At 37.9% G+C, this 22,650-nt stretch overlaps 1 protein-coding gene across 6 annotated transcripts in view; it reads right to left on the bottom strand.

The window, feature by feature from the left end:
* ptbp3 (polypyrimidine tract binding protein 3) overlaps positions 1-22,650 on the bottom strand; it is a 53,535-nt gene that overhangs the window by 11,247 nt on the left and 19,638 nt on the right. For 3 of the 6 annotated variants that reach the window (XM_056737541.1, XM_056737538.1, XM_056737539.1), the window contains exons 2-8: positions 19,340-19,415; positions 9,573-9,742; positions 7,044-7,190; positions 5,919-6,086; positions 5,674-5,784; positions 2,278-2,452; positions 1,113-1,184 (exon numbers count right to left, since the gene is read on the bottom strand). In XM_056737541.1, coding sequence (XP_056593519.1) covers positions 1,113-1,184; positions 2,278-2,452; positions 5,674-5,784; positions 5,919-6,086; positions 7,044-7,190; positions 9,573-9,742; positions 19,340-19,364 — 868 coding nt within the window. In that variant the 5' untranslated portion in view covers positions 19,365-19,415. Of the gene's footprint in view, positions 1-1,112; positions 1,185-2,277; positions 2,453-5,673; positions 5,785-5,918; positions 6,087-7,043; positions 7,191-9,572; positions 9,743-19,339; positions 19,416-19,500; positions 19,535-22,650 lie in introns of all 6 variants that reach the window. The other 3 variants (XM_056737536.1, XM_056737537.1, XM_056737540.1) reach the window with 2 other exon arrangements.

Here is a 22,650-nt window from a genome sequence, read left to right as displayed (position 1 = left end):
AAAACCATCTTTGGCAAAAATATATCTGTTGTGCAATTGACGTGATTCCCATTCGTGTACATGATGGGAGCGGGGTTTATGACCTATAATGAAGCCAGCCAACAGGGGTTGATCGAATTGCTATGGCTACAGATTCAGGATGTGTGCGGCATTTCTGGTCACACAACGTCACGTGATACAAATTCGTAGGTGAGAGACCACCAAACCAAACCACCAGACATTTGCAACATAGCAAAATGCTATTTTTGTACCAGCTTGGATTTTCGGCCAAACGCATGTGAATGAATGTAAATCAAAAGAACGGAAATCCTTTTGCGACCACGGCATTACTGGTTAATATTATTTTTCCTTTTTAAAATGTAACACAACGTTTACAATAAAACCATATTTTTCATTATATGTTTTAAACAGTTAAAACAGATTTTAACTAACTGATTTTTTGTGCCGCTAACATCCAAAAAAAACAGAAATACAAAAATAACTGAATTGAAAAAATTAATTGTTTTCTTTTCTCTATTTTTTAATGCTCATTCTCTGTTAATTGGCCAAGCTAAACTGATAGCCCCGCCCCTAAATCACTCCACTGGTTGAGCTAACGTTGCCATGTCGGCTAGTCGGGACGCTAAAATGTGTTAATGGGAAAAAAATATTTCATGTTGTCTTTAGGGCTTGAATTAAAACCAGCACAATATTCCTCCAAAGTGACTTTAATATTTATTTGTATCAGTGATGATTCCACAATGACAAAACCGGTCATTGAAAACCAATGCAGGATCTCGTCAATTGAAATGATTGATCACATCAATGAAAACAAGGCGTGCAAACTAAGCCAAAACACACTGCAAAGCGTATTGTTGATTCCGTTTAAAAACGTCAATGTTACCGGGTCTGTAATGTTCAAAGCGTATCCCTCATTATGCTTTCAAATGTCAATATAGCCGTGTGTGTTTGTTCACTTTGCCGGTGTCAATCTGAAGCTGTGACGGGCACATGTGAGTGCGATGTGGCTCATGTGATTATACTGTAATTCTTCCAATTATTGAGTCTGAACGCTGTCGTGAGCCACAGAGCATTGACTCCATTACTGACTGTGTGACGCTGTGAAATCTTACCTGCCTGAGGAAAACCAATAGCGGGTGCGAATCCAGCCCCGGGGTATGGAGAGGAGATTATCCCAGGAGCCCCTGTGTACATACATACGCACATAAACACACACACACACAGGGTCACTACAACAAGTATTGTAAATCTGACCACAACCACATACCAGACAACGATGATATGCATTATTCGGGAAAAGTGTTACATTAAAAATGATCATTTTTCGTTTTTTTGTACCTTGCTGTGACGCTGTCATATTGACAATACTCCAACATGATGGTGTTTGCGCAAGAAAAAATCTCAGGGGTCTAATAAAAGCTGCTGTTTAACACCTTTTATTGCTTTAGCGGGTGTCTGGTGACGTCAGTGTGCGCCCCTGAGACTACTGCCTGCACCCCGGACCAATACATCAGCTCTGATCTACACACACACACACTCGGCTTATCGGCATCCACACCGCCTCTCGCTTCAGACAAAGCGAGTGATTTACAGAATGGGAGACAGCTAGAGATGTGTGGATGGACGGTCAGAGTTATCTTCCACCCACCTAACAATCACCTCCACCGCGCACACACGCTTACAAGGAAAGACGGATAATAAATCTACTCGTCGCCAAATGCTGTCCAGCCCACGTAACTTTGTGTGCATGTGCGATAAGGTGTGCCCTTTCATAGCCTGTTTGCAGATAGCGATGTAATAAAAACACACAAACAAACCGATCCGTGTGGGAAAGAGCAAGCGCGTTTCTTTATGGTGTGTGTGTTGTCACGCTGGTATTTCTAATCGTTAGTGTTTTTAATAAAATGTATTAAGGTTTTAACTTCAGTTTTAAGGACTTCAGAACGTGCATTTAAACAGACATTGTGTGTTAAACGAATTCGTCAGACATGGGAATCGACGCGAAAGTTTCGCCAACTAATTGATGCCAAACAACAAAATGTATATTTAATCAGCTTTCCAAGTCATTTATTATGCATCCTTATCTATTAAAAATAAATCTGACATCCTTTATCTTGGGACAAGGACTTCCTCAGAGCTAAAACAGATGGTGTGTGTTCATCAATGCCAATTTACCACATTCTACATCCACCACGGCCACGCACACATCAGCGTGTGTGCGTCTTTCACTGAGCTCGCCCCTATGCATTCTGGTATTGTCTTAAGGTAAATACTTACCGAAAGCGGTCTGCATGGTGGGGTCTAGCGTGGGCTGTCCGTCCCCTGAGGGAAGGTCCAGACGTGTGAAGTCCCTGCTCTTGTCGTTGTTATATTTCACATTCAGACTGGTCAGCTTGGAGAATTCCACACGCAACGTGCAGCAGCCGTTGTAGATGTTCTGCCCGTCCAAAGCCTGACAAACAACATATCAACAGATGACGATAAATAGGAAGAAATAGGAAATAGTCGTTTATGAAGAGAAGACGTCGTAAAACTGTGTATATCATTTGGGACCCTGGACAACAAAACCAGTCATATGGGTCAATTTTTCGAAATTTAGATTTTTACATAATCTGAAAGATGAATAAATAAGATTTATATTGATGTGTGAGTTGTTCGAATAGGACGATATCTGGCTGAGATACAACCGTTTAAAACTCAGGAATCTGAGAGCGCAAAAAATCTAAATATTGAGAAAATTGCCTTTGAGATGTTAAACAGAGGCAATGTGGCAGGACATCCACTCACAAAAATAAAGCTTTTAAAATATTAAGGGTAGGAAATTTATAAAATATCTTCATGGAACATGATCTTTCCTTAATATCCTAATGATTTTTGCATAAATGAAAAATCAATCATTTTGACCCATAAAATGTATTCTTGAATGTAAAAAAAAATGTTCCTGTTCTACTCAAAACCGGTCTTATTTCATGTTTCGGTTTCTTTTTGTTGGCCAATGAATCACTCTCAAAATATAAGAGAGAGTCAATGTAAGCACTGTGGCTCTTAAGGCCAACACCCGGCGCTCTTCAGAAACCGCCGGCTGTCGGCCCTCGACAGATGCTTCGGTTGCTAAGATGCAGAATATCTGCTGTAAGTAATGTTGTCTGAATTCCCAGATAGTTTGTTTAATCAATAAATATTAACATTGGGGAGGTGGAATAAAAATGAAGCGCTTCAACAGCTGCTGGCGCTTTTAAGAGCCTGGCACTTCCATTGCAAACAATTGAAAAAAATACGCCTAAAAAAGGCTTTGGTAGACACCGCCTAAACGCAGTACTGAAAATAAAAACAATAACAGTAATAAAAATGTAATGAAACTCACTATTCTTAATTGGAATTGGAAAGAAAACTAGAGGAGAGGAATGAAAGTTTTAGAGTAAAAGAGTAAGGGGCAGGGCAATAAAGTGCCGATGGGAGTGGAACTGGGGAGATTTACTAACAAGGCGCATATTAAAAACACAGGGTGTCATGCTATTATATCATAATGCATAAAAATAGGATTCATTTTCTCAAAGCAAAATATAACCATTTTTCCATTTGATGTAGGCATGCAGTATGACCTGTGTAACCAATGCTCATGTTCTTGACACATTTCGTGATATTAAAACAATAATAAGGCAATAATTGATGTATTTACACACTTTAAACAGTGAATTATTCCAGCAAATGTTCATTGATCACATCTGCTGTGATTCATTACGTTTGGGTTTATTGACACCAGACCATAACATCAAAGTTGTTCTGTCTGTTAATCAATATCTCAAACAAAAGAAACCCAAACTCGACACAAACAGAGTTCCATGAGATTGGGATCGCAACTAAGAGGTCAAAGACCAAAAATAAAGTTGAATTAAAGCAAACCCGATCGACAGACAAACCACAAAACCTCAAAATACATGATTTGATCTGAAAAGGATCATTTAGGTTTTCAACTATAGCAGCCATTATGGTGACTCTAATGCCTTTTTCAGGTCAGACATCCCATAATTCCCATCTAACAGGAACCTGTTCTTAGGAATGAATATATGAACGTTAAATTACTGCATAAAGTAAACTGTTCAGTATAAGTAAACAAGAGCTTCATCGAACATGATGTAGTCCTAATCCAGCATGAACATTTTCTCTATTGAAAGTCTATTGTGTGTCGCTTCTAGGGCAGGTTTGGTGAGATGAAGCCGATGTGAACAAAACTTCTCCAACGGGGCCAAATAAGTGAACTTAAGCCAGATGACAAATGTGCACGGCTGCGTAACTCTAATCCTAACAGCAGCCTGATTCATGACTCAGTTTATGAAGTTTGGGTTATATGAGACGACTGCTAAGCCGAAAAGCAATCTTACTTTTACTCTACTTAGTATTGGGCATTTAAACAAACACCAAACCATTTAACACATAATTCCTCCCACAACTTTTGTGATATCAATGCAAATGATACCTTCTGGCTTACTATTACTCAGGCAATGTGACGTTTTTACTTTCCGGACAATAAAACATGAAAAATTCCCTATGGTTACATAAATGTATTAATTTACTTAATACATGCATTCATTTAGGAAGCAGAATGTCATACAAATTTTAAGTTCATGATGTCGACTAAGACCCTTGTGTACTGTATAGGGGATTGTGCAATATGGCTATTATCAGTGTTTCCTCCATCTTAGATTTTATGAACATGTCACGCTGTGGCGATCTTACATCTTCAAATGATATGAATTCGTAGGCAAGTAGAACGTGACCTTTGGAACAGGCAGAAATGTTAAGAATCTTTGCATGAACTTTCTATTCTGGTGTTTCTACAGCATTCGCATGCGTATGAATGAAAGTCAATAAATGAAAATTCTACTTAGATCGTGGTGTTATCAACGACATGACTCTGGCGACCACCCAAAGTACAGCTGGCAAACACCACAAGAAAAAAAAGCTAGTTCATAAATATGTGCATCCTGAATGCATGTCTTTGAAATACGAGGGTTAACATTTTGCCTGCCAAAATACGGAAGATATAATGTGCATCTGCATTCTAGCAACTTAAAAAATTTGGGGGGGACTTTATCCCTCCTTTCCAAAAAGACCCTTGTCTTCACCACCCCCCGCTAACTAACAAATACTCTCTTTGTGTAAAGAGGCAATGTAACATGGCAGGCGCACAATAGATAACACCCTCCGACCAGAGGAGTAATTACTTGCTAGCTCTTTTTTTTCAGGGTGAGCTGCATTGGCATTCATTAGATAACCTCAATGGTGACATATTAATTACAGGGGGCGTTTGATTTGTGCGGTCTACTGAGAACTGGTTTTTCCTGTCGTAGACATCGCTTTATCTCATTTTTGGCCCTGCACTGAAAACTACAGAAACGGGGATGTCAGGCAGGTCTCAACTGGTACCCATGCCAAATACAGAGTATTTATGATTTGTACAGAAGCTCTGGATATAGGGGACAGAAGAGTGATGACGAGGTAGTGTTGTTGAGGAATGACCATAACTGAACCGTTTGTCTCTATAAAAGAACCACAGCGATTCCTAGCTAACCAAATGGTTGCGGTATTGTGGCCTTCGCTTTCCAGTTCATAGAGAAAAAGCCAAAGAAGAAGATAATGAGAAAAGCTTTTCGTGGCTGTTATGGAACGGACCAGTTTGGCGTGATGTGCGTTCATTGCATCTGAGTATTGCAGCAAGGCCTGAAACTGGTTGTTCTTGGTGAAGGTAATAATCTTCAGGACGGTCCCAAATTTTGAGAAGATCTATGGTAGGGAGAAGAAAAAAAACATGAAATCAGAGCCAGTATAGTTTCGTCGGGGAAAGTTGAAACGTGAATCACATGAAAGATGCTGTAGTTTTTTAAGATTTGCATATATTATGTGTGTTGAAGTCTTACCTGGTGCAGCACTTCTAGAGATACAGGGTAGTAGAGATTCTCCACTATGATGCGAAGCACAGGACTTTGTCCAGGCATCAAACCACCGTCACTGGCCGTCGCAGACCCAGACAAAGTCATGTTCCCAGAATGCACTGCGTTGACAGCATGGAGAGCAGCCTGAGCCCTCTACAAGAATGACGCACATCAATTCAGGTTCCCAGTTTTATGCAAATAATGCAAATTCTGTATTTTTGTTAATATACTGAAATGTAATATTGTTCCAAATTATTTATGTAGTTGTTTAAAGTAGTTGCAGAAAGTGATGTCTGAGGGGGCATATTTGTACAGTGAAATTACGAGGTGCTTAGTACAAAATGGACCAAACACAAGTATTCATTAAACAAAATATTTGGCAAAACGTAAAGTTGTATAAAATAATGCAAAGAAATGCATTATTAAAATAACAAACCATTAAGTATTTAAATAGTTTAAACAGATTATAAAATAATTTCAAAATTAATGTCAATTGCCGGGTTTCCATCAATGGAAATTCCAATTTTCGAAATAAAAGCCCTAAGGCTATGTTCACATTTGACTTCTTTTTTGACATGGAAAAAGTTTCAAATTTAACTTTAATATACAAAACTATACTACAACTGCCATTTTAATTCTTTCAAGCTTAATCCTGCTCGACCAATTCCTCGCATGTTGTTTTGGAATCGACAGGTCTGGCTACTTGCTCTGTCATCGGTTCTGTGAAAAAGTTTGTTTTTTCAACAAAAGATGCTCTGAGCTGCAGAGAAAGAAGACGTCGATGCCGTTTAAAAAAAAAGCATTCTGCACTTTCATGAAAACACGTTTACCCCATCGGATTATAATGTAATACAGACGCTAGCAGCTTCAAAATAGTTAAATGCGAACAAAGCCTTAATTCGCAAAAAGTTTTTACACTCGGTTGAGGTGTTAATTGGTGAGTTGAGGTGAAACGCACCAATTTCGCAATAGGTTTTCCTTCTGTTATTGCGAACTTAAAAAAGATTTGCATCACGTTTGGATGGAAACCTGGCTAATGACTCTTGGTATTATAGATTAGGAGTGGCATAGTATGTGCAGATAAGATGATATTACAGTATGGATTCTTACCCCCTGGTTGGGCAGGTTGTCTGTCTTTAGCTCGCGGTGGTTGGAATACTGGATGTAGACAGGCTGGTTGCGGACGTGGGGCGTGGCTGCGGTGTAGTAGTTGACCATGGTGATGGCTGCTTCTTCAGAAGCCATTTCTATAAAAGCCTAGAGCGCAAAGAGGAACAAACAGTAAGTGATAAACTCTGATAACAATGTCATAACACTAATAGCACCAATGTGCCGCTTAATACGACTTTATGTCTGACAGTTTACAATGGAAGGCTCAAAAGAAACAAATAATAAAAACCTAAATCTCTTCACATTTGAAAATGTGAAAAAAGATTGTAACCAACAAGCAGTATAAAAATCACATTTGTTGATTTTATTAATCATCACTTTTGATGTCCAACCTTGAACACAATGAAGATATTTACTTTGTTTTAAGTGTTATACTTTGAATTCCTAAAATAGTGATGTTTGTCCTAACAGGCACCACAAATAAAAGCGAGATTTATAGACGCAGAGGCAGATAATGAAGCAAATCTTTTGATGCGCCAATCAACCCATACAGCACACAAGAAATTATGCAACAGGCCCATTAGAAATGTGCTTGTCTTTTCTTGTCTAAATATGCTAGTTCCCATTTGAATATGAAAGTCGCTTGAGAGGAAGCGAGAGACTGCGGTTTTTTTCTTCTTCTTATCAATCTCTGTTATTAGCTGGACCTTGATGTGTTTGAAAGGACACACTTCAGTTTCTATTACCGGCCAAATGAAAAAAAATCTGATTTGGACCCTGCTTCACCACCCCATACACCCCATTTCAGACATAACAAAAAAAAAACATTGTTTTTGATAGCAGCCTTTCCTTCCTACCATTACAAAGGCATAGCTTTGCTTATTTTTTTATGGAGATCAAGATTTTTTATTTATTTATTTCATTGTTTGTTCATTTATTTATTATTTAAGTAATATCAAACTTAACTTTATATCAATAGCGTTTATATTTTATTTTATTTTACTGTGTGTGTGTTGTGCGTGTGTTGATGACATTATTTTGATGCAATTTCTACATTATGTTCCTCTATTTTTTTAAATGCGATTTCCGTTAGATTCTCATTACAGTAATACATTTATTAAAATAAATATATTTAAAAAACACTTGACCTTAAGATACATTTATTTAAAAATGTTATAGTCATGAAGCTAAATATAAAGAGTTATTTTGATGAGAAATATGACCTCAGCATGTTATTGGTGGGTTTAGTGTGACTTCACGTTTTAATTTGTAGTACTGCTGTTTACAGGACTTGTCTTACTTGAGTAAATCATGTCCGCAGAAACCACATGCTGACATGACTGATTATGTTATTTACACCAACAGTTTGCAAACGCACACACATACACACAGGTTTTCCCTAACCTCGGATCTAATTCATGCGGTATAATCCCGAAATTCCAGAGCTAAACAAACACGCAGAAAAACTCAAAACGCTGCAACTTCACAATCGTCTGACACTTTCCTCAAATTTAATAACGCAAATACTGCATAAAACTGTTAAAAAATTTTTTTAATCCAAAATCATGTGAGGTATTAGATTTTTTTAAGCGTTCTAGGAATGTGTGACAAAACTGCAGCCTAACAAGGAGTTTTACAAACTATTTACCACATCTTCACTTAATCGCTTAAACACAATCCTTAAAACCTAATAAATTACATTTTGGTATACAGCTATATAATATTTATATATAAGTGAATTTGTATAGTACATACAGTCAAACCTAAATGTATTCAGACACCTTCAACATTTCTCACATTATTACAGTTTATTTGCTATGGTTAATAAAATGACAATACAATAGCACAAGAACTTAGAGTTTAACTGTGTCAGAACAACTTAATCTTGATAATGTCAGATAACAATGATAGACATTGTATATAATGGATAAGGGTGAATAGCTGTCAGCTGTTAAATTTAAGTACACGATTAGATAAAAACCAATTCAGGGCAACCAATCACCAAGCAATGCTTCATTTTGTTCAGTCTGTGGTGTAAAAAGGCATTAGCAATTAAATAAAAAAAGACTTGAGCAAAACACGGTCAAGTCAAAGTGTACAAATTATTTGGTCCTAAAGTTTGATCAATTTTACTTATAATATGTCACAGTTTACTTTATTTTGCTATCCTCACATACTTAAATGACCAGTAAAAAATATAAAAAATGATATCCGGTATCTGACTGTATATGCACAACAGATACATCCATTTATTGTTAAAAAATAAATAAATTGAATGCTTTTTACCAGAAAAACTAAGAGAGTTGCAGATGCATCCTACATAGGAGGTTATCTGATGCGTTTAGTTACTTTTCATACTAGTTCATTTCATGTTAGACAGTAGTTAATGTTAGTAAGTAGGTCTTACTCCAAAATACAAAACAACGACATTTGTGGCTGTGATGCCTTAAAGAGGGCCACAATGTTTGTGGGACATACCATCCACCAAAGTGTTCCGTATTTTTTGTTATATAATTAATGGGCACCTACTTGGTTTTTCCCTTTTAGCATCAACAGGTTGGTGACTTTGCCGAAAGGAATTCCTAATGAGATGACTTCTGCCTCGGACACTTCAATGGGAACTCTGCGGACGTGGAGGACACGGGAGGGGGCACAGGGAGATCGGTCTCCTTTATACGTTTTACTGTCGTTGCCATTAGCTGCCAAAAAATGAAAACAAACAAAAACACAATTAGTCTTACTTTTGTTTTAAATACTACTCCAAATGCAAAAACTGCAAATGATGTACATGGACATTACAAAAGTACTTGATTGAATGATTTACAATGAGTTTAACAACACAGAAAGAGACCGACAACAGACAACTCAACTCAACTCAACTTTATTTATATAGCGCTTTTTACAATTTTCATTGTTACAAAGCAGCTGTACATGAGACACATTTAATACAAGTATGAATTCTAAAGCAGCCCCCCTGGCCAGGCAGATAGTGCAAAACAATATGCAAACGGTGGTGAGGAACCCAAAACTCCCATCGAGAAAAAAAACCTCAGGGGAACCCAGGCCCAACCAGGGGATTCCAGTTCCCCTCTGGCAAAAGCTGCTGCCTCTGCACAAGCTCAACAGTGCTTGCACAACAAGGCTTAGTAAAAATATAAAAATTAAGGATTAAAGATTATCATTAACAATCTAATAGCATTTGAAATGTTGTAGGAAAAACAAAGTTGTCGCGTCCTTTATCCAGCTCTATCCTCTTAGCACTTGTCAGGTCACCGCTTTCCATTCTCAGCTCTGCCATCAGACAGACAGTTTTGAGCAGAAACAAGACGTTGAATACACCACAGAGGTGGGCAGCATCTTTAACTCTTCCCCCGAAACAAAGAGACAAGCTTCTTACAGGATAAAACAGGCTTCTGAAGTCTGTCATACCCTGAATGATGTCTATTGTGGACTGTTTGGCACTTGGTTATGTGCAGGGGTGCATCATAGACTGGTGACAGGTTGTTAAATGAGAAAGACTGTGGGTTTAACATTTTTGTACATTCTTATTCTTCAATGTTAAGTGAAAGACTCTGCACTGGTTTTGTTCGTGCATACGGATGCATCAAAGCATTCGCTATCAGACTCAGAGTTTTGTGCAAAATGTATAGACGGAAGTGATACTGATCGCAAGCTACAGCTGGCAAACTTGTGGTTGTCAAATCATCAATACATATAAATACTTTATCAAAAGGAAAGTGAAAGCATTCACCGCACTAAAGCCTCTCCTATAATGTGAGTCAAGGATATGATCAATGCTGACTTCTGTGACAGTATAATGCCACTGGGTCTGTTCACCTAAAAATAAACATTTTCACTCTCAAAACCTGAATATGTGTAACACAAAAGTAGATAAAAAGCTCTTTAACTAGAATATAGGATGATTTCTTCTGGGGTCAAATGTTTCCAGAATTATGTTTGTGAAAGGTGAACTGGTACCACATCCTCCATTATGAATGCTGCAGTGTGCAAGCAAGATCTAGCCACTGTGAAATCTTTATTTCTCACGCATTGATACACAATCTCTTTTCATTTTAGCCGACGAGTGGAGGCACAGGGAAATAGCAGTTCACATGAGAAATTCCTGTCATATCCAAGAGGACCAGCGAAAGAAAACAGATGAACTGTTCCCTCACAGCCCAGCACAGTAATTCTTTCCTTCCCTTCGCAGACAAGCACATTGATTCATTCCTTCCTTTCACAACCCAGCACAGTGATTCTTTCCTTCCCTTCACAAACCAGCAAAGTGATTATTTCCTACCCTTCACAACCAAGCACAGGGTCCCTTCGCAACCCAGCACAGTAATTATTTCCTTCCCTTCAGAACCCAGCACAGTAATTATGTCCTTCTCTTAACAACCCAGTAGAGTTATTCTTTCCTTCATTTCACAATTTACCACAGTGATTCTTTCTTTCCCTTCACACCCCAGCACAGTGATTCTCTCTTTCCCTTAAAAACCCAGTACAGTAATTCTTTCTTTCTCTTCACAGCCCAGCATATTGATTATTTTTTCCCTTCACAGCCCAGCACAGTGATTCTTTCTTTCCCTTAACAACCCAGCACAGTAATTCTTTCTTTCCCTTCACATCCCAGCACAGTGATTCTTTCTTTCCCTTCACAGCCCAGCACAGTGATTCTTTCTTTCCCTTAACAACCAAGCACAGTGATTCTTTCTTTCCCTTAACAACCCAGCACAGTAATTCTTTCTTTCCCTTCACATCCCAGCACAGTGATTCTTTCTTTCCCTTAACAACCAAGCACAGTGATTCTTTCTTTCCCTTAACAACCCAGCACAGTAATTATTTCTTTCCCTTCACATCCCAGCACAGTAACTCTTTCTTTCCCTTCACAGCCCAGCATAGTGATTCTTTTTTCCCTTGACAGCCCAGCATAGTGATTCTCTTTTCCCTTCACAGCCCAGCACAGTGATTATTTCTTTCCCTTAACAACCCAGCACAGTAATTCTTTCTTTCCCTTTACAGTCCAGCATAGTGATTCTTTCTTTCCCTTCACAGCCCAGCACAGTGATTCTTTCTTTCCCTTTACAGTCCAGCATAGTGATTCTTTCTTTCCCTTCACAGCCCAGCATATTGATTCTTTCTTTCCCTTCACAGCCCAGCACAGTGATTCTTTCTTTCCCTTAACAACCCAGCACAGTAATTCTTTCTTTCCCTTCACATCCCAGCACAGTGATTCTTTCTTTCCCTTCACAGCCCAGCACAGTGATTCTTTCTTTCCCTTAACAACCAAGCACAGTGATTCTTTCTTTCCCTTAACAACCCAGCACAGTAATTCTTTCTTTCCCTTCACATCCCAGCACAGTGATTCTTTCTTTCCCTTAACAACCAAGCACAGTGATTCTTTCTTTCCCTTAACAACCCAGCACAGTAATTATTTCTTTCCCTTCACATCCCAGCACAGTAACTCTTTCTTTCCCTTCACAGCCCAGCATAGTGATTCTTTTTTCCCTTGACAGCCCAGCATAGTGATTCTCTTTTCCCTTCACAGCCCAGCACAGTGATTCTTTCTTTCCCTTAACAACCCAGCACAGTAATTCTTTCTTTCCCTTTACAGTCCAGCATAGTGATTCTTTCTTTCCCTTCCGAGCACAGTGATTCATTTTCCTTTCTCCACTTAGAGCCCAGCAAGGAGATCCAACACTCATACTTCAGCCCAGCACAGAAATCCATCCATTTCCTCTCAGCTCATCACAGAGATCCATCACTCATTTCACAGCCCAGTAAAGAGAACCATTACTTCTCTTACAGCCAAGCACAGAAATCCATCACTCATTTCACAGCCAAGCAGTAATTCCGTCCCTTATATCCCAGTATAGTGACCCAGACCATTGTTTCTCAAACTGTTAATGCTCACTCTGGTGGTACATGGCCAGACAGGGAATTGAAACACTAATATATACAATATTTTAACATTAAGTCTATATTACTATTTTAATATTGTTTTGCATAATAACTTATTATCACTTTTGTAAGATTGTAAGTCATGCATAACAGAATTGGCACAAACGCAGAGAGGGAACAGTGTACTCAAAACTCATTTTATCAAAACTCTGCTGCATCAATAATAAAAGTAATATTTTCACAGCACTAAAATTATTGTACATTAAAGAGATCAAAAGTTTGAGAAACTAGACCATCCCCTAACAGCTTAGCACATGGATCCCTCCTTTCACAATGGATTCTATTAAAGATGTAATTATAGCACCAAAAAAGGAAGCACTCCTGTGACCAGACAAACAGTCTCATGCATTTAGTAGTTTCGCATTAGCTGTCAAATTGACAGTTTCACCTATTATTCACTCAATTAAAAAACAGTCTGAAGTAAAAACACCTCTCATCAAAGCAACAGGTACCAAGCAACACTCCGACCTGTGAGGGTGACTTAAATGAGCCACCCCTTTCTTTTACTACACAGTCTGTAAGCTGGTTTCAGCAAACAGGAAAATTGTAACTTTAAAGCATGCAAATGAACAAGGAGGCATGTCCCTGGATTCTTCCATGACTTCATGAAAGTGCAACATAAAGGCTTACCACTTCACAAAAACAAAACAACATTAACAACCGATCTGTGCCTCATGGTTTAAAGCATTTTACAGTACACGCATACTGAATGCTTCCTGTTTCTGAGACAGTCTGATGCACAAATAAAGCCAAAAATATCATCAGTCTTCGAGTTGCATCCTCTCTATTCTGGCTCAGTCTGACTGCTACACATCCAAATCCTCATTTAAGACTAATGATGTCTGCTTTGTCCAGACCCTGCATCCAGACTCAAACTAAATCAATGGATAAAGAAAAACAAGCTTCCATCTGCAAGGCATCTACGGTTATCGCACAAAACCTCCAGTGGAATAACTCGATGCAGGCTGAGGCAGCAGCCCACCACATGCAGAGATCTAACAAGCTGAAAAGCAAAACTAGATTATGCCTTTACAGAACACCCAGAAATGATTCATGTTATTCTCCCATTCTGCATAAAGACAGAGCAATGGCTGACATAGAAAAGCAGGGTTTTTATTCCACTGTTTTTGTATAGCGTTTAGCCTCCGATTCTTTACAGAACTGAAAATATATAAATTAGATTAAGCTCAAATATGATACTTTAGCACATGCTGCAAATCGCTCACATTTATGTAACCTTCAATACATTTCGCTGTCGTACCATGAAAGCCGCCCGTGAATTATTTTCATGACGCACAGAGGAGACCCTTTCGTGGCCTGGAGACAGGCATCTCACCGCATCGCAGTGACCAGGGGAACAGGAAGATGATTGGCCCACTATTCCAATGACCCTGTGTTACCATGGTGACCATACACATGACCTATCAAGGCATCTGGCTCCGCCACAGCGATTCATCTCATTGTGCCGTTAACAAATCTCATTGTGTGTTTAATGTGATTAGTGGAACCATCCCTGTATCAAATGTGCCACAGGCGTTCCAAGAGGAAATGAGTAAAAAGGACCTTGGAAATGGACCGGCCATATCTGAACACTAGCCATGAAAAGCTTTTTTCAACATTAGGCATACAAAGGGTTTAAACACTTCCTCTGGTGCGAAGGACTGGAAAAAAAATGTATAGGTACTCTAACACTTCAAGATAACTGGCATTTATAAAAACATAATTGTAAAGCTTTATATATATTTTGCTCATTGTAATTGTAAATACTTGAATAAAATATAACAAATGTATATATTTGGGTTTACGGTACGGTCAACTCATGCCGTACTGATCTGTTTAGGCTTTAAACATATTTTCATATCATTTTTGGATGACATGAGGTTGAATAAATATGACGCGATTTTTATTTGTGTGTGAACTATCCCTTTAAGGCCACATTTTAATGTTCTGTTTCATTAGAAATCCAGATCCCAGTAAAACAACAACACCTAAAACAACTACACAGAACTAAATCTAGGGTTAGGATAGGATAAAGATACATTTAGTATTCAATTTGACTAAAGACTTGTCATTAGCAAAACCAACAGCTTCAATACAGCAGGCAAATACTGAGCATACGTTTCAAGTCAAGCCAAAACAGCTCGCGGTATTTCTGCAGCATTATCTGTTTAGAGGACGCTTGGTCTTCTGTGATATTTGTCTAAGGATCACCCGAGAGACAAGAGAAGAATCTTCTCCTCGCTGCCACAGTTTATTCAGGGATGCACTGTAAAATCCTGCTACGGTTAAACTGTTGCTAGGACACCACAGAAGTCACGGAACGCTGTGACTTCCCATCAACAATTCCCATATCAGGCATTCCTGGAATCTCATCCTTCACTGTGACAATTTCCTCCACCTGCTGCTAGTTGCCTCTTGCCATCCTGTAATATTGTAAAAAACAGACCTGAAAATGTTTGATGAAGGCTGGGGACACAATAGATGCCAGAGTCAGTAACACCTGATCAGGTTTAAAGTGATAGTTCACATAAAAATGAAACTTCTGTCATCGTTTACTCACCCTCTTGTCATTTCAAACCTTTATGACTTTCTTTCTTCTGCAGAACACATAAGAAGATATTTTGAAAAATTATGTTAACTGGACCCCATTCACTTCTATGGTATGGACACAAAACCAATGCAAGTGAAGGGGGTCCAGTTAGCAACATTTGTCAAAATATCTTCTTTTGTGTTCTGCGGAAGAAAGTCATAAAGGTTTGAAATGACAAAAGGTGAGTAAATGATGACAGAATTTAAATTTCTGGGTAAACTATCACCATGGTTACTGGCTTTACTGGCAACTTTGCCTGGGGGAGGAGCGAGTGTGTCAGGTTTGTTGGGCCAGAAATGTTGTTGCATTGTTCTGGCAGAGTGGTCCCAGTAGACCCCAATCAAGTGTGCATATATTCACCAAGGTGGAACGACTCGGAGCAGTTGGGCCGTCATCTGCTTGATGTGGTGGAACACTAGTTTTGTTTCAAATGGGAAAAAGGAACCGGTCCTGCGCGCTCTTGAGACAAAGGCCCTTTAGTGTCCCAAAACCTAAAATGCACGTTTTTTTAATAACAAAAGCTTTTTTAAGAACTGACGCCAGCATCTGCATGGCAAAGCGGCACACACAATATAAAAAAATTCACAAAAGGCACACAGTAACTGGAGGATAGTCACAATCTAAAAATAGCCAAATATCATCTGATTATTTAATAAATACATTCGGCAGGATTTATCGGCATCCAATATTGGGCAGTTTGATTCTTATCTGTGGAACAGGCTGTTCATGTAAATTAATCGGTTCATTTGAGTCACTGAGCAGGTGTTCCTATGACGTATACAATGTGCCATACAGTCCTGCCCTGTAGTGATGTTGAACTTTGAAAAACGGACGTCTTAGCTTTTTACTCAAATGTATTATTAAGAATGTATTCAAAACTTTGTAAGCATGTTAATAAGTTGATGTTGTACTTGGAGCGTAAACTTAAGCTCAGCTTTGAGAAGAATTTAAGGAGGCTTGGAAAAATTATGCAAAACAAATGTGCAAGTTTATGAACATATAGCACAAGAGAATGACTACACATAAGAGGATCGACAAATATTAATGATGAATAAAATTATAGTAAATGTTTGCTCATTTATTGTGTACATGTTTTGTATATTCAAATTAAATCCGAATTCCCCAAATGCCTTTTATTCTATAATCATTTTACAGTAATAATTTTGTCCAATATAACTTAAAACTTTAGGGTTGTCTTCCTATGACGTATACAATGTACCATACAACTCATATTTTGAAAAGCGTTCCTTGGCCACTACTGTCCACTACTGAGATCATCTCAAAAATATTTTCTGAGTTTACTACTTATAGGTATGTGTTTAGGTAAATTTCTAATTTTTGTTTCATTCTGTGAACTACTACCAATATTTCTCCCAAATAAAAGAAAAATGTTGTTTCTATTTGCATTTACTTTGAGAAAATGAAAACTGGAGAAACAGGTCAGAAATAATACAAAAGATGCTCTGTATTTTTTCAGACCTCACATACAGCAAAGAAAACAAGCTCATATTCACTTTTAAGCAATAAAACAGTAATATTTGTACATCTGTAAAATAATTGTGATAACCTTGATTTTTGTCACAATTTTCATGTTTTGTCACGCTGTCAGTCGTTCACATTGCTGTTGGATGACTTTATGTCACTCCTGAGATTTGATTTTGTTGAAATTCAACATAGACTGGACTGAAATTACCACAATTCAGCTAGAAAAATTTGGAATGGTCTCTTAATATTTTTGCGGCTTTATAAACTGTTTATGACAGTAACTATTACGTCATCATAATGACACATATTGCCAACACGTGACTTGTCTTTAATTAAACAACATGACGTTTCTAGCTTATTTTTAGCAAAAGTAGTCAGGCAAGAATGAACATGCCCTTTAGTTTGATTATCACTGCTCGATTAATGATTTCTAGCGCCAAAACGCTTCAATGGGCTATCAGGATGGTTAGCTTTGTTATGGCTTTCATAGCTTTGTGTTGTACTCTGAGGCCACTGCTGTGAAGGACATCTCGCGTCTGTCAACTAACCCAAACAATGATAAATATGACTCCATAACTGAAATATATGTCTGAGGTCATTTTCAAGGTAAAGCATATTTCAATGGCAGAGCTAGCGCTAATGTTAGCAACTGATCAGTGCAGACTTGTGGTTCAAACATTTAGTAAACAATGGTGCTACTGTCTACATGGGAACAATATTTCAGCAAATTACAAATCAATACTTAATGACAATAACAATTTTTATAAAAAAAAAAAAAAGATTTTAGAGACTGGTTAAAACAGAGCATTGCTTAAAACTAGCTTAGTGCTAGTTTTCGGCAAAACTGTTTTTCTTTGTCTTGCTTTCTAGTACAAATATATAAGAAAATGAAGATACATTTACTTGACAAGAAAAGTGACCCAAAAACTTGAATTTAGTTTTACCTTTTCTTTCAAGTATATTCTATTCTATATAAGTACATTTCTTGTATTTTCTTTTATAAAACAAAACTAAATACCGCGGGTCACTTTCCTTGTAAATGTAACTTAATTTACGAAGTTTTAGATAGTTGTACTAGAAAACAGAAACAAAAATGCATTTTTTATGCCATGCAGAATGGTGAGTATTTTGATCTGACTTTTGCCTCTGTTTATGTTTCAAAGACAAACAATAATTCATAAAATATTGACAAGGCTGCAATGATTCAAAGGAAGTGCCAAGGAAAGCAATACTTAGCAGAATGTTGGCAAAAACATGGAAGCCTTGATCTTATGAGCATCTCCAATAGCAGATCGACATATGACGACAAATTATACCTATATCATTTTGCATGAAACTATATGAAATCAACCATTTTGCCATTTTTTCACAAGATTAACGAAACATTAGGCTTCTTCAGGGACTCAGAGTGGAGCCTTTACAAGAAGCAGAACACATCAACATGTAGAAGCCGCCCGCAGGGCGTCCCCAGTCATTCCTCTTCAGACTCTGAAAATAATAGCCACATTGTTTCCCCTTTTCAAAAGCACAACAACATATTAAGGATTATTGCTTACCAAAGGGAGGATGAGAGGAAGCGAGAGAGCGAAAATAAAAGACAGGGGGAATAGAAGATGGTAAGCAGATGATGGGGTCATTTCATTCCACCCTCCATTTTAGCTCCACCAGACTGTCCATTCAGCCGCTCAAATAACAGAGAACGCGCTAGCCGACCATCTCACTATCCCACATGACTTACTGTGCATTGCAGTTTCAGTGTCTTTAAATAAGATCAACATTAAAGCAATGAAAGGTTCCGTTGTTGCATGCATTTAGCAGCCAAATGTTTTTTAAAAGCCATTTACTCGATGACATCATACTCGATTTAAGAGACTTTCTGATGATATGGTACTCATCTTACGAAATACTGTTGATTTACAACATAATACCAAAATGTTAGAATAAAACCTTTCAAGTCAATATAAAACGGCATTTGTAGCCCATTTCATCCACTTGGAATGGTTACATTTTTGCTGATACATTTTCATTCCAAAGTCACTTTTATAACAAAAATGCATAAACTCCATTTACTCGGTGATGTCACCTGACATCCCCTTGCAAGGGCAATGCAAGTTATAACTGTTCAAAAAACAAATACAAAGACAAACACCAATTACCCTACACAATACGAGCAGTAAAATTGTATTGAAAAAGGAAAGAGTCGATTGAGAATCACTGTGTCTAGTGTGATCATAAAGTGATGTTGAGTAACAGATAGTACCTGTGGATGGAGTGGAACTGCTCATGGTAGTATGGCAACACGAGGAGGAGGAAACAGGAGGCTCTCCAGGTGCCCACTACAACACACAAAGATAAGAGTCTCGGTCACATTGAAGAGTGAGGACGTCTGACAATCCATAAGCTACAATGCAGTTTATGCACCTTTCTGAGGTCACCTTGAAAAGCAGATGACATCCTGTTTATACAGAAGACATGAAGGTTTAGTGAGAATCAACGTGTGCATCAATGAAAACGTGTTTATGTGAGGATCTGAGCATTTTAATCCTGAACATCTCTATTAGTGGTGTAATGATATTTCAATCTATTACACACTTAAGGTGTGTTTGTTAGAGATTGTTTAACAATATAGTGTTCGTTTAATCCGATTGGTTGAGCTGCCAACATGTGACCTGCGGCCGTCCAAAAATTTGTTTGTTAAGCTCTCTTGGAGGTTTTTTCCGTGTTCAAATTCTGTTTTATTTTTTGTTAACAGATCCTTGCAATATGAATTTATTTACATACAGAAGATTCATTGAAACCTTAAATGTGTTCAATGAATTAATAAAAAAAGGTATCTTATTAACAATTGTTAATGTAAAATTGTTATTTGAATTATTTTACATTACGATAAAAACACTGTGATAAACTTTTAACGTGAACCCAGTATTGTGTCATCATTACACCCCTAATCTCTATTATTATTGCAAAGTATTACACTTATCTCACTGCATATCTGCAGCAATAAATTATAAAACACCGAGCAACCACCAAGCACACCCTAGCAACCACCTACAAATAACCTAAAAACACCCATAAGACCCTTGAATGTGCATAGCAACACCCTGGCAACCATTAAGCATCAACAGCCTGACAAAACCACTATTATATTTTATAAGATGAGGTGTTAAGATGTATTGACTAAAAACTTGTAATTGCAATCCCCTTGATTACCCAAAACAAAAATCGAATACATCCCAAAATCATACATCACTAAAGAATAGCTTTTCTCATTCTTAAATGGTGAAATTATGTGTGTAAAAAACCAACTAGGGATAACCGGACATAATGATAACCCTGTGCCACATTAAGGGACTGTTTTTGGCCTGGGAGGGAAACTTAAGCAGTTCAGCTCAATTCCTTGAGGACAGTGTCTAACAAGCACACAAATGCATCCATTAGCAGCAAATTGTTTGTGAGGTGGGTGGAGCAGAAGCGCGGTCTACATCTACAAGATGGCTGGCACGTGATCCGGACCTCAGACAGCCAGACTTTAGAGGAAATGTCTCCATTTGTGTTTTAGTTCCTCAGCGAGCCACTCACTGCTTTGGGAATACCTTTGTCATTCGTAATTCGGTTTCTATTTTTAGAAGCTTTTTTGCTAAGAACTGGATCAAATAAAATAGGTGTTACAACGGTTGCTAATTCTTTATCCGGTTAAAATAACAAGCCATGTGCTCATTCAATTTATACGGATGTATTTTATAAAACAAGAGAAGAGGGACAGAAATTATGTTTCTGACATCACAGCCATAATCACATTAACATTGGACCGCAAAAATACTTTTGAGAGAAGGTGAAAATGTCATGATGACTCTAACAAAATAAGAACTCTTTCTAGTGCAATTAATATTGACTAACGTGAGTGAAAACAAACTGCTACAGAAGATCAGAGAAACCAGGGTTGCCAAGTCTGCATTTCAAGTTCTTTTAAACTGTTGCCAAAGATTGTTTTTTGCTTCGCAGGTTAAAGCCGGAACGATTTCAATCATTTCTAAAATAAGATGAAGTCATTTTCTTAATCCATGTATATCAACCTGGATATCGTCGCTGTCCTTCTCAATCCTTGTATGTCCAAATTAGCAATTTTTCAGGAAATGGAAAAGCACTGTACTTTTAAAATAATAACATCCTGTCATTTTTATATTGGTTGGATATTTGCAAAACCCAGTGATAAACATAAAGGGTGACTAATAATATTCATGGCAAAAAAAAAAAAAAATGGAGGCTTCAGAAGGACAGCAGTGATATGTGGGTCAAGATGACCTTTATAAACAACTAACCAGCTGTAGGATGACTCGTCGACCATCATGATCAATTCATAAACATGTTCTGGAACACGGTTAAAATAAAACAGAACAGGCAGTCGGTAGCTCTTATAAAAATGAGTTCAGAGGGGTCGTGCGGATAGAGCTCAGCTGAGGACACAGCTAGTCTGAATCACAGCCTCGCTCGCTCCTCGCTTTTGTGTTATTCATCTCAGCCAGGTGTTGTTGGAAGGGAAAGCTCACTTCAGGTGGAGCTACCGTCACGCTGTTTCTCTATTGGTGCCTTGTTGTTGCCTCAGCCTACCGGGAAAGAACACAAAGCTTGTCTTTTCCTTTTTTAGAACAAATTCAAATGAACCCAGGCGGAGTATGAATATGCAAAGAAGAACACAAAAGATAGAATCGCTTTACCCTTTACAGCTAAGCCCCTAATGCCTGTGACATTTTGTATAGAGATGAGTTGAAGATGATGAAACGGTACGCTGATGCTCAGCTCTCGCATTGTAATTGCGGTTGCTTTGGACACGCCCTCAGAGGGCCTGCGCGGGGCAAACGGTCGCCCTACACGTCAGCAACCGGACGCTGAACTCTTGCCATTATTGTTGAGAGTTTAATTAGTTGAGGGCAGAGAAAGAGAGGGAGAAAGAGAGAGGTCTAATGCCAATTAAACCCATTCACAGCTCTTTTCTCTACAGCCTCTCCATTAAACCTGACGCAATACTCATAGAAATAGGTGGGCCACTTTAACTTCAATTGTGGCAATAATCCGTCTTTAAATTTAATGTTCTTATGGTTAGATTTTATACATATTTTGTCAGCCGCCGGTATTAGGAGAGATATTTTAGGAACAGTCTCAAATTTGATATTTTTAAATAGAGTTACTTCCTGTGCATGTCAATCAGAGAAGCAAATTCAGAACGAGTTTTGTAAATTTTGTAAATTTACAATAAATAATCTTCTGTTTAAAAACAATGAAGGCTGTTTTTAGCAACTTTAAGATTGATTGAATTACATTTTAGTTTTGTCTGTAGTTGTGGGTGTCTTTTGCAGAACAATGGACCAAAACAGGAATTAAAAAGGTCATTCTTACGTACACATTCACTGTTATTTTACAGAATTGTCACGTGAAATGTGGTAAAAAAAGTATGAATTAAACTGCAAATTTGTTATTTAAATATTTTTACTTAGATTTTACTTAAATTTTAAATTGTTAAGCACGCATGCAGGAGGTTGTATATTTTCAGAAATAATCGTGTTTTATAAATGT

Source organism: Triplophysa dalaica, chromosome 22 (assembly GCF_015846415.1).
Source record: "Triplophysa dalaica isolate WHDGS20190420 chromosome 22, ASM1584641v1, whole genome shotgun sequence".
Classification (NCBI taxonomy): Eukaryota; Metazoa; Chordata; class Actinopteri; order Cypriniformes; family Nemacheilidae; genus Triplophysa; species Triplophysa dalaica.
The sequence above is the reverse complement of the archived record's forward strand: the minus strand, read 5'-3'. Positions and strand labels throughout refer to the sequence as shown.